This window comes from Tachysurus vachellii, chromosome 16, assembly GCF_030014155.1.
Source record: "Tachysurus vachellii isolate PV-2020 chromosome 16, HZAU_Pvac_v1, whole genome shotgun sequence".
In the NCBI taxonomy this organism is placed as follows: Eukaryota; Metazoa; Chordata; class Actinopteri; order Siluriformes; family Bagridae; genus Tachysurus; species Tachysurus vachellii.
Window position 1 is genome coordinate 7565683 of NC_083475.1, and position 17500 is coordinate 7583182.

General features: G+C 39.7%; 1 protein-coding gene across 2 annotated transcripts in view; it reads right to left on the reverse strand.

Moving 5' to 3' along the window:
- The window catches only part of tbk1 (TANK-binding kinase 1), a 30074-nt gene that overhangs the window by 10872 nt on the left and 1702 nt on the right, over positions 1-17500 (reverse strand). For both annotated transcript variants that reach the window (XR_009649714.1, XM_060889843.1), the window contains exons 3-14: positions 15575-15715; positions 13987-14116; positions 10698-10879; positions 9356-9516; positions 6791-6901; positions 6485-6664; positions 5386-5582; positions 5021-5079; positions 2748-2839; positions 2061-2162; positions 1214-1292; positions 813-934 (exon numbers count right to left, since the gene is read on the reverse strand). Coding sequence is in view for 1 of the 2 variants with exons in the window: in XM_060889843.1 (XP_060745826.1) it covers positions 813-934; positions 1214-1292; positions 2061-2162; positions 2748-2839; positions 5021-5079; positions 5386-5582; positions 6485-6664; positions 6791-6901; positions 9356-9516; positions 10698-10879; positions 13987-14116; positions 15575-15715 (1556 nt within the window). In the remaining variant the exon portion in view is untranslated. The remainder of the gene's footprint in view (positions 1-812; positions 935-1213; positions 1293-2060; positions 2163-2747; positions 2840-5020; positions 5080-5385; positions 5583-6484; positions 6665-6790; positions 6902-9355; positions 9517-10697; positions 10880-13986; positions 14117-15574; positions 15716-17500) is intronic.

Below are 17500 nucleotides of genomic sequence, written 5' to 3' on the forward strand. Positions count from 1 at the left end.
CATCCAGTCTTCCGTGCCATGATGAATTTGGACCTTCACTTAGATGAGGCCAACCATGTGAGGATCCTGAGACATCTAGAGACTTACCAGCTCCAGTTGGACTAAATATTCGGACATACTAAGAGGAGATGCCAACTACATGTGGTCTTTGAGAACAACAACATTTGTCGGACTGTATATTTATAATCACACCCTCCAGTGTCACCCACATGAGGATGGGTTCCCCTCTGAGTCTGGTTCCTCTTAAGGTTTCTTCCATTACCCCTTTACCGTATAAGGGAGTTTTTCCTTGCCACTGTCACCTCAGGCTTTTTCATTGGGGATAAATACAAACATATTTAATATGTCTAAACGTTTTGTTTTATGTTTGTTCTGTAAAGCTGCTTTGAGACAATATCCGTTGTTTTATATATAAAAACATATATATATATAATATCCACTCACACAATCACACACTATGGACAATTTTCCAGAGATGCCAATCAACCTACCATGCATGTCTTTGGACCGGGGGAGGAAACCGGAGTACCCGGAGGAAACCCCCGAGGCACGGGGAGAACATGCAAACTCCACACACACAAGGCGGAGGCGGGAATCGAACCCCCAACCCTGGAGGTGTGAGGCGAACGTGCTAACCACTAAACCACCGTGCACCCCTAAGCGATATACAAATAAATGTAAAATTTCAATTTTTTTTGTCAGAAAACCCTTTTAAAGCTCACGAGGGCTTTTCACACTGCTCTTAAGTCCGGGTAATGTTCATTCTAAAGTCATTTAGAAGCAGGGGTTTGAAACTCTAAAGCAGGACTCACTTTCTGTCTTCAGGGTGTGTGCCAACTTGCTGTGTCCATGTATCTGTTAGCATGCCTCCAGGAAGGAATTTGTTTTTGAGGTCCTGCATGGTCTGATCCATGGAGCCTAGTGAGTTAGACAGCTGTGTGTAGAGGAAACAGACATGAGTGTGTGTGTGTGTGTGTGTGTGTGTGTGTGTGTGTGTGTGTGTGTGTGTGTGTGTGTGTGTGTGTATATATATATATATCTGTGTTAATTCAGGGCTGAAATCTGAAACAACAACAAGAACAAGAGTCACTAGCTTGACTCTGAGTCAGGTCTCTTTAGTACTGAACATTAGCACTGGACAAAAACTACCTGCTTGTTCAGTAACGGGTGTGAAACTGTAGAGAAATTATAAGCAGTAATAATGAAAACTTACTCTGATCACTTTCTTGTGCAAGTCTGAGAGCTCATCATATTCAGCTGATAACAGATTCCCCTGCATTAATGCTGCACATCTAAACAACAAAAGGACAGCAGTGATAAATGAATAAATACGACACACAAACACATACACCATCATCTCAAAAGAGCGTGTTAACCCTCACACACAGTATACTACACTATCGTCGCTGTCAGGCGGAATCCTCGTATCTCCAAAACCGTTATTTTTCAGGAAATTAAAAAAACGCTGTACCTTATCTGCAGTGCACAGGGTTTAGTCCGTGTTGCAGTGGATTGTCTTGCGCTAAATTCCTGTCCTCAGACAAGCACCAGAACTAGCGGGGGTCAAGATTTTTTTTTCTTTGAGCCCAGTGTTTTGAAGACATTTACCTCAGAAGACGTGTTGATTCGTTGCGACTCTTCTTGAGGAGAAATATGCCGTGAAGCTCTCCCGCGGAGTGAGGAAGAGGTGGACAGTTGAAGTGTCCAATGGAGTTATGAGATTTGCGCTCAAGCTATTTTCAAGACTTTAGATTGGTTAATAACTTGTAAAAATAACAGACCCATGTGGGGACTGACCAATAGCATCGATATGTGAAAAAATATGAAATTGACCAAATTTGGACATACGAGGTTTCTGCCCGACAGCGACGATATTCATTTACAGCTGAAGTTATCCAAGTTAGAAAATCATTTATTTAACATAAATGTAAAAAAAAAATTTTGTAATTTAAACTTGATTTAAACTCCAGACAGAGACTCCATTTACTTTTAAAATATAAGTGATATTTGTTTTGTAATCAATTCTTTATTGATCCTGATGGATATCTTGCAGCTCTTACAGCTGTTGGGTTTTCTCCAGGGTTTGATTGCAGTGGTTACACATGTGGAAAACCTCCGCTTTCTTATGCGCCGCCTCGTTGAAGTCTTCTTTCATCAACTCTCTGAAAAAACAAAAGAATCACTGAGCTGCAGGTGAGAATTAAAATCCTGTCCAATGAAACGGCTTTGTTTCTAATGTGTTGTAGAGGTGCTGCTGAGTGAACGCTGACAATCCAAAACCTGTTTAATGGAAAATTAAATCAAAACATTCTGCATTCAACTTGAGAAAAAAGTGTTGCTGCACCATTTTTTATAGCAAGGTAAGATTTTAGAAAACCATGGTTAATGTGAGATTCGAGGAAGGAGGCGGAGCTTCTAGGGAGAGAAAACGTTTCTGCTCAACCCTCAAGTTCAGCAAGTGGCATCGCATCAAAATGGCCGCTCGCTGCATGAACAGTAAACATTTACCTTTAAATCCTACCTAGATCCTCTTACCTTTAAATGAGTTACAGTGTATACACGAGTGTTTGCTTTAGATCAGTCGGACACGTGATCGTCTGAGGTAAGACAAATGTCAATCACTCTAAACTGTCAATCATTCAAAGTTACCAAAAGCAAAAACTGCCCTTTTTGTGATTCCTCCCCACCCCAAAGCGTGTGATCCTAAGCAAAAAACTGAAGAAAGCAGAAAAAGCCAGTGGACTTACATGAGCCCCCTCACTCCTTTCCTCACCAACTCCTGATAGACGAGTAACGACTCGGAGGTTTTCCACAGGTGGCCCACGTCACCGGCAAACGTCTAAACCAACAGAAACAGATTGTTGTTGAATTCAGTCACAGTAGTATTGTGTTTGTAATGTAATAAAGGAACATAAAATGATGGACAGCTGTTCACATTACTCTAGTGGAAGAGCATTATCATGTACTGCATCATGTTTTCTTGCATGTAAGGGAAGCCTATAGGGCACTGAATCACATTCACCATTAGAAGATCGTTCTAAAGGGAACTTCATCACATTTCTATCACATGTAAGGGAAGCCTATAGGGCACTGAATCACATTCACAATCAGAAGATCGTTCTAAAGGGAACTTCATCACATTTCTATCACATGTAAGGGAACCCTATAGGGCACTGAATCACATTCACAATCAGAAGATCGTTCTAAAGGGAACTTCATCACATTTCTATCACATGTAAGGGAAGCCTATAGGGCACTGAATCACATTCACCATTAGAAGATCGTTCTAAAGGGAACTTCATCACATTTCTATCACATGTAAGGGAAGCCTATAGGGCACTGAATCACATTCACCATTAGAAGATCGTTCTAAAGGGAACTTCATCACATTTCTATCACATGTAAGGGAACCCTATAGGGCACTGAATCACATTCACCATTAGAAGATCGTTCTAAAGGGAACTTCATCACATTTCTATCACATGTAAGGGAAGCCTATAGGGCACTGAATCACATTCACCATTAGAAGATCGTTCTAAAGGGAACTTCATCACATTTCTATCACATGTAAGGGAAGCCTATAGGGCACTGAATCACATTCACAAATCAGAAGATCGTTCTAAAGGGAACTTCATCACATTTCCATCACATGTAAGGGAGCCTATAGGACACTGAATCACATTCACCATTAGATTTCTATCACATGTAAGGGAAGCCTATAGGGCACTGAATCACATTCACCATTAGAAGATCGTTCTAAAGGGAACTTCATCACATTTCCATCACATGTAAGGGAGCCTATAGGGCACTGAATCACATTCACCATTAGAAGATCGTTCTAAAGGGAACTTCATCACATTTCTATCACATGTAAGGGAGCCTATAGGGCACTGAATCACATTCACCATTAGAAGATCGTTCTAAGGGGAACTTCATCTCATTTCTATCACATGTAAGGGAGCCTATAGGGCACTGAATCACATTCACAATCAGAAGATCGTTCTAAGGGGAACTTCATCACATTTCTATCACATGTAAGGGAAGCCTATAGGGCACTGAATCACATTCACAATCAGAAGATCGTTCTAAAGGGAACTTCATCACATTTCTATCACATGTAAGGGAACCCTATAGGGCACTGAATCACATTCACCATTAGAAGATCGTTCTAAAGGGAACTTCATCACATTTCTATCACATGTAAGGGAACCCTATAGGGCACTGAATCACATTCACCATTAGAAGATCGTTCTAAAGGGAACTTCATCACATTTCTATCACATGTAAGGGAGCCTATAGGGCACTGAATCACATTCACACTCAGAAGATCGTTCTAAAGGGAACTTCATCACATTTCTATCACATGTAAGGGAGCCTATAGGGCACTGAATCACATTCACCATTAGAAGATCGTTCTAAGGGGAACTTCATCACATTTCCATCACATGTAAGGGAACCTATAGGGCACTGAATCACATTCACCATTAGAAGATCGTTCTAAAGGGAACCTCATCACATTTCTATCACATGTAAGGGAGCCTATAGGGCACTGCATCTTGTTTTCTCCATTGGAAGGAAACTCCATTAGGGCACTTTGTCCCAATTCCTTGCATGTAGGGAAACTCTAAAGGCCACTAAATGACTGGTGGCCACTGGAAGGCCATACTAGAAAGCACTTCATTATGTTTTCCCGTACAATAGGTCACACTAGAGAGAACCTTCTATCTTCTAATTTGTGTTCAGTCTTATTTCTTAATTTTATCAAGCGTTAATTAAGGTGTTGGTTCATATGGAACATGACAGATTTAATTTAATTTTCTGATGTTTTGACTCATTCTTTAATGCTGGTCTGGATTAATAATTTAATATATAGATATAATCAATTAAGACAAGCATTAATTAGTTTGTTACATATGATGTATTGTGATGATAAATACGTGGTTCATCAATTAAGGGAATGTCATGAAACAATAAAAAATAAAACCTTTGGTTCTTTAACGTGCTGTAAAAGAACCATTACCTTAGCATAGCTGGCATCCAAGTCCAAATCATATCGTGGCTGCACTTTGGGAGGGCTTGCTGCACGCACACACACACACGCACACACACACACACATATATATATACTAAGATGTGCAAAAGATTTTTAAAAACTTATACTCATATTCATTTTGACCTGAGTTTATGAAATATTTTACTGCACATCTGTCTAAACACATCTGCATTCCTGAAAATGCCAACTGCATAGCTAATGACTGACATTTCTTTGTCTAAATGTGCTGGGGTAGAAACAAAAAGAAATGGCCATAGAGTCAAAGACGTGTACAGAAATAAAGTGTAAAGTGTGTCAGAAACTGAGTGTGTGAGGAAGTGACGTGGTCTCACGGTCTTCAAAGATGAGTCCAACAGTATTGACAAGTTCCCTGCTAAGGAGCATGATGGGATTGTCCCTGCTGGTGAGTGGGAATGTCTGTGCCTGTCTGTTGGGGTCCAGCCCGAGTCGTCTGCCTTCATACAGAAGCTCCTGATTGGGAGGGCTGATGTTGGTGCGTCTGAAGAGCAGCTCCTGAAATAGTGTGGCTCTGTGGAGAAAGAAAACAAGTTAATAAAATACAGGCTTACAGTTTAATCCAAACTTGTTATTCAGGCGGTGTTGAAAGCAAAATTTGCTGATAAGAATCGTATTACACATAACTACAGTTTAGCCTTAGATACAGCTGGTGAAATTGAGAGTTATAACACAGTGCTGTCTCTAATCACTCACTCACTCACTCACTTTCTACCGCTTATCCGAACTACCTCGGGTCACAGGGAGCCTATCTCAGGCGTCATCGGGCATCAAGGCAGGATACACCCTGGACGGAGTGCCAACCCATCGCAGTGCACACACACACACACTCTCATTCACTCACGCAATCACACACTACGGACAATTTTCCAGAGATGCCAATCAACCTACCATGCATGTCTTTGGACCGGAGGATGAAACCGGAGTACCCGGAGGAAACCCCCGAGGCACGGGGAGAACATGCAAACTCCACATACACAAGGCGGAGGCGGGAATCGAACCCCAACCCTGGAGGTGTGAGGCGAACGTGCTAACCACTAAGCCACCGTGCCCCCCTGCTGTCTCTAATCTTATTAGTGAATTCGTTTTAATTTGTTCTGGCTTTAATTCAAAATCACAGGTTGATCATGTATCCTTCTCTTACACAGCGATCTGCATGACCAAGAAAGATAGAAAGAAAACAGCTGTGTGTTTAACTACTTCCAAAATAACTGACTTTACAATAGCATCTCGACTCTACCTGTATGTTACTATGGTTACGATTGTCTCTAAGCAGTGCATTTTTGTTATTTTGGAAAAAGAATCCACAGGATTCTCACAACTGGATTATTGCTTTGTAAATACCACAGAGTTCTTGATTAGCTTCATTTCTCTAAACTGTTGTGCGTGGGATTCTGGGTATTCTAGCGAACTCACGTGTTGTACGTGTGGATGTAGATGTGATGTAGCGTGGCTTGCTGTAAGCTAAAGACGTAAACCACCATGCGGTGCAGGATGTCACTGGTCTCGGCAAAGAACTGATCGAATCCCCAGCACTTCTCCTGGTCTGCCTCCAATATGTTGGCTAGAACTGGGGTTAGCAGACTCTGTAGGCCTCTGAGTCAATGAACAACAACAGAAAAGACAAAATAAACAACAAATAAAGACAGAAAATCAGAACACGCTTCATCTTTACCCAAATAAATGGACTCTGAATGGCTGGGAAAGTGAAAGCGTTCAGACTTAGAGAGACTGCAGGACACCGGCATCTCTGTGCTCCACTCGATCTTGCCGTTCTCAAACTTCTGCTGTCCTGAGATGGCTCCTGAAGGCTTCTCAGTAATAATCTTATACCTGCCAAAAGTAAACAGTGTTTCAGAATGGATTAGGCTTCTGTATTAACAACTTACACAATCACAATATGAGCTCCGAATCCTCTAAATTGATTGGTCGAAAAGCTCCACTTCGTAATTCAACATCCCTACAGTCATCAGGATATAGAACACCTTCACTAACGGCTGATTGTAAATATTATTATTGTAATTATTCTTTTTATTTAAATAATTTATGAATAAAAACAAAGAACGTCCTGAAAAGGGAGAAATGAAGTATTTCTGATTTCTGAGTTAGTGACATTATCAGAGGCAAACGCTACTTTTTTTCATAAACGTACCTTTTGACGTAAAATATGAAAGCTCGTATGTAGATGTAGACAAAAAAAGAAGCAATACCAAGCTCGCAACCTGAATATCTGCACGGCTGTGATTAGATACGGCATTCTGACCCAAGCGGAATCACAGCCGTGCAGCAGCCTTTATCCAGAAAGACTCACAGAAGTGTGTTTACTGTAAAGCCTCTATTAAAAAAATACCGCAATACTGCTTCACTAAGTCACAGACTAAAATTATCATCTAAAATCAGTCTGTTGGGAGGACATATAGCAGGAAAAGAAGACAATATATCATACATTTAGGTTTATATAGAAATGTGATGCTGTGGGTGTTTAACTGTAAATTAATGAAAATATTCTTCATAGCTGGTAACATCCTCAGAACATTTTACACCCGCAGTATAGAGAGCATCCTGACGGGCTGTATCACTGCCTGGTTTGGAAACAGCACCGCTGGCAGCCGTAAAGCTCTGAAAAGGGTTGTGCGAACTGCCAGCCACATTGTTGGACATCTACACCAGGCGGTGTATAAGGAAAGCCCGGAGGATCATCAGTGACTCCAGCCACCCGTCCTACAGACTGCTCTCTCTGCTTCCCTCAGGAAGACGTCTCCGATCCCGCACTAGCCGACTGAGGGATAGCTTTTTCCCCTCAGGCTATCAGACTAATTAACAGTCATAACTAATACACCCTACAGCATACTTCCACAATATGGTATGCCACACACTGCACTTTAACTTCAACAGTTCAACACTGAACTATACATACACACTGTAATTATACATACTGTACTATACATACACACTGTAATTATACATACTGTACTATACATACACACTGTAATTATACATACTGTACTATACATACACACTGTAATTATACATACTGTACTATACATACACACTGTAATTATACATACTGTACTATACATACACACTGTAATTATACATACTGTACTATACATACACACTGTAATTATACATACTGTACTATACATACACACTGCATTTAATACAATAATCTATCTGTTACCACTGGATACCATCCGATGCACATCCATGACATTTCTGTATCCGTACAATCTGTTGCACCTTAGCGTATTTTATATATAACATATATATACATTTATATTTATACATATACATATCGTCGCTGTCGGGCGGAATCCTCGTATCTCCAAAACCGTTATTTTTCAGGAAATTAAAAAAACGCCGTACCTTATCTGCAGTGCACAGGGTTTAGTCCGCGTTGCAGTGGATTGTCTTGCGCTAAATTCCTGTCCTCAGACGAGCACCAGAACTAGCGGGGGTCAAGATTTTTTTTTCTTTGAGCCCAGTGTTTTGAAGACATTTACCTCAGAAGACGTGTTGATTCGTTGCGACTCTTCTTGAGGAGAAATATGCCGTGAAGCTCTCCCACGGAGTGAGGAAGAGGTGGACAGTTGAAGTGTCCAATGGAGTTATGAGATTTGCGCTCAAGCTATTTTCAAGACTTTAGATTGGTTAATAACTTGTAAAAATAACAGACCCACGTAACAGACCATCGAACCCCTAATAGCATCGATATGTGAAAAAATATGAAATTGACCAAATTTGGACATACGAGGTTTCCGCCCGACAGCGACGATATGTAGGTACATATTGCATATAATGTGTAGTGCTACTTTAGGTATGTCTAATAGTACACTGTGTGTACCGACTATATGTATGAGCATATTGCACATTTCCATCTGTTAATTTCACCTGTATGTTTCTGGAGTACGCTCCCAAGAATTTCACTCACCAAGGCACATGTGCTGTGGTGATGTGACAATAAAAGTGACTTGACTTAACATCTTCTAAGCATAAATGGTAGAAATGTTCACTTTCTGTTTGTTCCATGATGATTATTTAAATTTCTGTCCAAATTTTTTAAATAAAATCTAAACCCTTCTGAAACTAAGGCAAACGAGATGAACCACACGAGCAGAAACTAAACACGAGAGTACAGATGATGGCCAAACAAGGAAAATCAGATCTGTTGCAATCACCTTGCTGTACACCAATTGTGCAATTTCCCTTAAGACATGACTAGTCTCCTGCTAAAATAAACATAACAGATTGTGCACTCCGAGCAGTAAGTGCATGTAGAGGTCTTACATAACTTCCTTGTTCCTTCGAGGCCCTTCGAATGGTCGGAACGGCAGGCTGCCGGTAGCTGCATGGTAGAACGTGACGCCAATGCTCCACAGGTCCACTGTGGCTCCGTACTTCTTCTGGTGGTCTTTTCTCAACACGGCCCGCTCATACATGTCTGGATGCTGTTACACACACATGCACACAAACACGTACACGCACACACACATAAATATATATACACACACACAGGCCACTTTATTAGGTACACGTGTCCAACTGCTCGTTAACGCAAATTTCTAATCAGCCAATCACAAGGCAGCAACTCAATGCATTTAGTCATGTAGACATGGTCAAGACGATCTGCTGCAGTTCAAACCGAGCGTCAGAATGGGGAAGAATGGTGATTTAAGTGACTTTGAACGTGGCATGGTTGTTGGTGCCAGAAGGGCTGGTCTGAGTATTTCAGAAACTGCTGATCTACTGGGATTTTCACACACAACCATCTCTAGGGTTTACAGAGAATGGTCCGAAAAAGAGAAAATATCCAGTGAGGGCAGTTCTGTGGGCGCAAATGCCTTGTTGATGCCAGAGGTCAGAGGAGAATGACCAGACTGGTTCGAGCTGATAGAAAGACAACAGTCACTCAAATAACCACTCGTTACAACCGAGGTATGCAGAAGAGCATCTCTGAACGCACGACACGTCGAACCTTGTGGCAGATGGGCTACAGCAGCAGAAGACCACACCGGTACTAGTAAGGTGTACCTAATAAAGTGGCCGGTGAGTGTGTATCAGCTACATCACTTTATCAAGTTATTATATTAAGAGGTCCAATCTGCTAGTCAATTGTTCTATCGGTAAAAACGTTCAGGAAGAGTAAAATATACAGCTCCAAAAACTATTATTTGGAATATTTTAATCATTTTCATGACATAAATCTGTTGAGTGGGGGCTGGAATTTATTTTACAGAACCAGTGATTCATTCATTGACACTTATCCTATACAGGCTCACAAGTAAAGTCGCATTTATACCAGTAGACCTGGGGTATAATGTGGGTAGACACCCTAGATGGTGTACAAATGCATCAAAGAACACAATCACACACTTCTGACAATTTAGAGAACGCCAGTAAACCGACAAAGCCTGTTTCTGGACTGGGGAGGAAACCAGAGTATGCTGTGGAAACCCCTAGAGCACAGGCAGAACAGGCAAACTGCTCATACACAAGGTGGAGGTCGGAATAGAACCGCGGGGTGTGCGACAAATGATTATATATCACATCACATGAATAAGCTCAGTGCAGAACGTAACAATGATAATGACAACATCATGGATTAAATTAAAACTCCATCAGGTCTTACCAGGTACTCCTCTGTCCCGTACAATGACACAAACTGTTCATCATCTTCCAGCTCTCTCGCTGCCCCGAAATCTGTAAGTTTATAAACAGAGCGTCCGTCTTCCCCAATTACACGCATGATGTTTCCTGGCTTAATGTCCCGATGGACTATTCCGTACTCCCTCAGATGGTTCATTCCAGCCACTAGAAACATCAGAAATATCAGAACAGCATTACTTTTATGCCCGGCCCTCTCCAAAAGTACAGCAAGGCCAGTTCTTCTGAAGATGTCAGGGTTTGAGATCAAAATACAAGCTGATAGATGAGAATTCCAGCTTTAATTTTCTATATTTGTATCTAAGTGTGTTAAACAACTTAGAACATGCCATCTTTTATGTGAAACCAACTTTTTTTAAAGGATCGAAAATACTGGACCATGTGAATGACAGGTGTTCTTGTTGCCCAGGGGTGATTGTTTAAACCAGGGGTGTCAAACTCAAATTCACAGTGGGCCAAAATATAAAACTGAGATAAAGTCACGGGCCAAAATGAATATTTATTGAAAAATGAACTGCAACTGATACGTAATGTTCAACCTTTTTCATACGGAAACAAACTTTAGTTTTGCTTGAACTCAGGATTTGGAACAACCAGAGCGTGATATTACAAACACATAAGAAATTAAATTTGAAATAAAAGACACATCAGTGGTGTTCATTTTTTATTTAAATAAATAAAATAAATCACGCCTCTCACTGGATCATTTTAAGTTCCCACTTTGAAGTGGATCTTTTTCAAAACCAACAACAAAACAACCAAAAATAATAATTTCATTCAATGAAAATCCAACTTTTCGACTATTAACAGTTCATGCCTTGGAGTAGAAAAAGTGCATAAAGAAAACATATATTCAACCTCAGTGTTCTACATTCTGATTGACTCTGCACATTGACTCTGCACATTGATCACATTGATTCTTGCCTTTTATCTGGGCACACGATGTCGCAAACTTTGACCATACACTTTTTGACAAACTCTCCCTCATTAAAGGGTCGGGGAGATTTTGCAGTCTCTGCTGCCACAATAAAGCTTTACAGCCTTTACAGCAGCTTCACTTTTTGATTTTGCTTTCATGAACATAGTCTGCCGAGAAAACAGACTTTTTTTCATCTTCCAGGTCCTTATACTTCTCATAATGTTTCGTTTCATATTGTCTTGTTATATTCTTTCGTTACAGACACGTTAGCTCCGCACACAGGACAAACAGGTCTGTCCTTTATATTCGTGAACAGATAATCTGCCTCCCATTTTTCTTGAAAGCTCCTATTGTCCATCATTCGTTTGGCCATTTTTGTGGAGGGTGGAGTTAACTTGCCCGATGTGACTGTAGCACGGTTGTTAACGACTGTCAACAGAGAATGAGGGGCGCTTGCTGTCAGTAACTACACGTCAATACAGTGACAACGCATTCTGGGATTTGTAGTATTAGCGGAGCATGCGGCTAGCCAGCTGTAATACACATTTGATATGATCTCGCGGGCCAAATATAATTACACTGCAGGCCAAATTTGGCCCGCGGCCCTGAGTTTGACACCCCTTTATTAACCCCTAAAGAATCTCCACTGATGTATTAACCCCTAAAGAATCTCCACTGATGTATTAACCCCTAAAGAATCTCTACTGATGTATTAACCCCTAAAGAATCACTACTGATGTATTAACCCCTAAAGAATCACTACTGATGTATTAACCCCTAAAGAATCACTACTGATGTATTAACCCCTAAAGAATCACTACTGATGTATTAACCCCTAAAGAATCACTACTGATGTATTAACCCCTAAAGAATCACTACTGATGTATTAACCCCTAAAGAATCACTACTGATGTATTAACCCCTAAAGAATCACTACTGATGTATTAACCCCTAAAGAATCACTACTGATGTATTAACACCTAAAGAATCACTACTGATGTATTAACCCCTAAAGAATCACTACTGATGTATTAACCCCTAAAGAATCTCCACTGATGTATTAACCCCTAAAGAATCACTACTGATGTATTAACCCCTAAAGAATCACTACCGATGTATTAACCCCTAAAGAATCTCTACTGGTGTATTAACCCCTAAAGAATCACTACCGATGTATTAACCCCTAAAGAATCACTACTGATGTATTAACCCCTAAAGAATCACTACTGATGTATTAACCCCTAAAGAATCACTACTGATGTATTAACCCCTAAAGAATCACTACCGATGTATTAACCCCTAAAGAATCTCTACTGGTGTAATAATCACTTTACTGTGTTAGCAGTAAAGTAACATTTTACAAAAAAAGCACTGCATTAATTAAAAGTAAAATATTTACTAAAATTCATTTTTATTCTATGCCCTTGTTTGAGACCTCTGATGTGGGCCTGAGTTTGACATACAGTATGTGGTTTACAATGAATAGCTCTTAAGATCTACTCTAGGTTTTCCCTGTGAAGACTGAAATTGTTGTTAAAAAGGACGAGCCAACACAGAGCTCAGAGAGACGTCTGTGGGAGAAATGCAAGCCGTGTTAATGGTGAGAAAAGCTGGAAAATAAATAATCTGCTTTTGACCCAAAACACGCAACAAACGTCATCAGGAGAAAAAAGAATGGAGGCCAATTGGACGGTATTTCACCTCTTGAAGAGGAGACTGAAGTCTTTTGCACTTCTAGAAATTTGGTGGTATAAAATAAAAGATAAACTTCTCCTCTATCATCTCATATTCATCAGTGTAAAGTTTAAACAATGCTTTCTGAAAAGACGGTATGTTAAACAAAGAAGACATAAGCAGCATATTCACTGTCTTCAAACCAAGACTGAAGATCCACTTAACACAGAAGTTCTACAAGTCTACAACTATCTTAATCCTGTGCTTAGAACCTGGTCTTGTGCTCAAATGAGAATGTTTTTCTATACAGACTAAACTAGATACTGTAAATGTACCTAATGAAACAAACCTAATGATGGTTTGCTTCTTTTTTTTTAATTGAATAATGATTCATGAATATCATACACGTGATACTGGATCCTCCAAGGAACAAGACAGTTCCTGTTAACACTGATGTTCTAGCAGCAATAAATAATCCCTCAGCAGCCTACGAAGCCCTCCATCCATAGGACCTCCTTATGGCAGAAAACTAACACCGACACTGGAGACTCCATCCATAAATGTTAGATAAATGTGAACGTGAATCAAAATTTCTAGGCACTAAGAAGTGTGTATTCAAATCCAGTGTGAGGTTAATACATCCTAGCGCGTTTGTACTCACCGACGTCCTGTAGGACGATGAGGAACTCATCTTCAGGGAGACCGTATGCGTTAGATGGCTCCTCCAGGACCGTGTATAGACTGCCATATGGACAGTATTCCATAACCAAGACCTTGTGTCGTGTATTCGACTGGTGGAAAGGAGACGAAATAATCAGGAAAATACAAAAATCCATCAGGAATCAAATTAGTAAGGAGTGAAGCACTCGATCCTCTTCATCGCCCTTATTTTAATGATCCCTAGTTATGCTCAATGCTACTTGCTGAAGCAAATATTCAGGAAATGAAAAGAAAAAAAAAAAAAGAAAGAATCTGTTCAATGTGATCATTATTCAGAAACAGTGAAGGATATATGACCTTTAAATACAGTACATGCCGTATGTAAATATACCTAAACTTGCCCTACTGGTTCTTTGTCTGCCGTTTGCCAATAATACTATTGTCACATTTTACAGCAGAGAGCAAAGTTTACAAAAATCTAGACTAAAAATTTTCAATTTCAGTTTCATGTCAACTCTACATATTCAGTGTTACAGTACATTTCTTTTGGTCAGTTAATGTGTCTACTATTTATTTCTTACTCTTTCTATTTATGTTCAGAGAAGACCAGGGTTTCGTTTCACTGCAAGCTGTATATTGTATATTAACCGTAGTATGTAACAAATAAAATCTTATTTCTTATTTAATAATCCATTATATCAGAATTCCACCGAGTCAAATCCTCACACCAAAGAAAACTGGTGAACTATTCAGAGACATCAGGAAAGAGTTAAAAGATCCTTCACCATTCAGAGAGTCCGATATCATCATGGCCTGAAAGGGAGAAAGTCATGCAACCAAAAAGCACCAACTCCAAACCTGGGATCACCAAGTGATCACCACCTTTTTGGAGGAGTGTTTCTCTGACCAGGTGGAACTCCATTTGAACTGTTTGGCCATAATGATCATCTTTATGTCGAGACAAAAACGCTTTGGGAAGTGAAGAACTGAACTGAAAAAGTGAGTCTGAGCGAGAAGGCCTACAAACCTGGCCGAGTTACACCAGTTCAGGTGGAATAAGAAATAATTATGGTTGCTCATGGAAGGCTACAGCAAGAGTTTCAATCAAGTTCAAGCAATTGCCAGAAAATACCATCGACGTGTATTTAAACTTCTGACTCACTGAATATCTGATTAGTGTAATAAACCCATAGGTTATACACAGGATTATACAGCAGCACTGTTCTCGATTCTGATTGGCTAGAACATGTTGAATCATCCAAAGGTCTTCTCAAAAAATCTTCTCAATTTAATATGCTATAGCTTTTACAGTAAGAGCTTATTTATAGGAAACTGTACAGCAGATGCTCCAAATAATAAGGTTAAAAAAACTAAGGAGACATTTTGTACGCAGTGTTTATAAGAGTATCGGGTGTATTTCCTAGGCCAATGTGTCAATCAGCCTCAAGCACATTCCTTCACTCTGTATGTGATCCACAACTCTTCAAAAGCTCATAAGATATGTTTGACAAAAAAAAGCAGATATAACCAAACTACAAAAGAACTTATTATCCTGCTTAGAACTAGGTCATGCCACTCGAATGTCCCACCTCCTCCTCAACGGCGAAAAGCTTGACAATGTTCTTGTGGTTGAGTTTCTTCAGCACCTCGAACTCTCTCATCTGCACGTCCAGAGGCCTCAAGAAGCTCAGGTTGTTGAAGACCTTGACGGCGTAGAGGTCGCCGGTTTTCTGCAGGTCGAGAGAGAGACAGAGAGAGAGACAGAGAGAGAGAGAGACAGAGAGAGAGAGAGAGAGAGATAGGAGTGTCAGAGCTGACCTCATCAATATCTAATTTGTGGTTTAACATAACTATTGCGCCTTACGGAGGAAAAAAAGACTATATGACACACAAACAAAGTAGAACCGTTAATCCTACAAGAACTAGCTGTATCTTCTGCATGTCATTCCTTACACCAAACAGCACGACAAATTATTTAGCAATTATATTTAGAGCCGAGAGTTGGGGAGAAGAACCCGGATCGCACTCATTTCAGGCTATAGATACGATATCCCTCGGACAAAGTTCCTAATGCATCGTGATAATTATCTAATGAAAAAACTACTTTAACACGTTTTCTACAAATTCAATTTACTTGACAGAAGACAAAATTAAAGGAAAATGAGTTTCCAAATCAACACTACAGATGTGTCCCTCAGTCACTATTCTACTGCATTGTCTAATATAAATAGTGTGAGTCAAAAACAAGTGGGAATATTAGATACTTCATGCACAAAAATATCAAGATGTTTGAAGACGCTCCGGTGCACAAGACATCTTACAAATGTCTTTGAACTTAGCGAACGTTGTGAGATTTATTTTCAACATTTTAAAAATACAGCATGTTCTGCTAAAGCCAGCAGCGTGTGCATTATATGTGTTTGACGTTATTTGCCATAGACCGTGAAGCGGCTTTTACTCCCGCTCACTAAAAAAACGTTAATGTTCCTTTTGAGACAAAACTATTCTAAAGCTATAGAGTAGAGTTCATAGTGCAGAGTGTAAGTGCACAGTGTACAGTATAGTGCGTCATTTAGGACAGAGGTGGGTAGTAACGAATTACATTTACTTCGTTACATTTACTTGAGTACGTTTTTTGGGTAACTTGTACTTTTTGAGTATAATTAAAGATGCGTACTTTTACTCAAGTAGATTTTTAGTGGAAAAACTTTACTTTTACTTCGCTACAATCGGCGGCGTTTCTCTGTTGCTCAAATGTTAATAAATACGAGATTTAATAAATAATAATTAGTTTATATGACAAGTCTCGCGAGACGTTGGAGAGGCTGCTGCGCGAGAGTATGCTGCGCATCTCCCGCTGAAGTTAAGCGTGCCTTTAGTTGGAAGATGATGGCTGAAGCAGAGGAAGACTGCACTTTATCAAAGGCAGATCACATGTGGCCTCAAATTAATTCTATATTTTCACTCCAAGATGTAAAAAATAATAGCTTTATAATGCGATGCATTCTGTGTGCACCAAAACAAACAGACATCGCAGCTTACAAGAATTCCAGCTCCAACCTAAAAAAAAAGTGTCAAAATGATGCCTATATGATGGTAATTTGGTAACTATGGGCACTTTGACCTTAACGTAATACTACATTTCACACACTGTCTGAATGTTTTCCCTCATATACGCTCTCATGCAATCCTGTGATCCCTACAAACAACACGTTCATGAACAAACGTTCATTATAAGCGTCTGCATTTTCATATCCATGTTCCACAAAATAAATTGAATTGGATGCTGTAAGACGTTTTGCATTTATTTTGCAAATAACATTTTTTTTTTCACTAAAGTGTAGAACATAAACAAAATAAAAACGGGATTATATTTAGTTTTATCCCTACCTAAAGAATACATGTACTTACTTATAAAACATAACAAATGTAAGTATAAAGTAAATTAATCTTAAAAGGAAGAGCAGGTTAGGAAGAGCCCAGCACATCATTCATTTACATCATTAAACCATTAA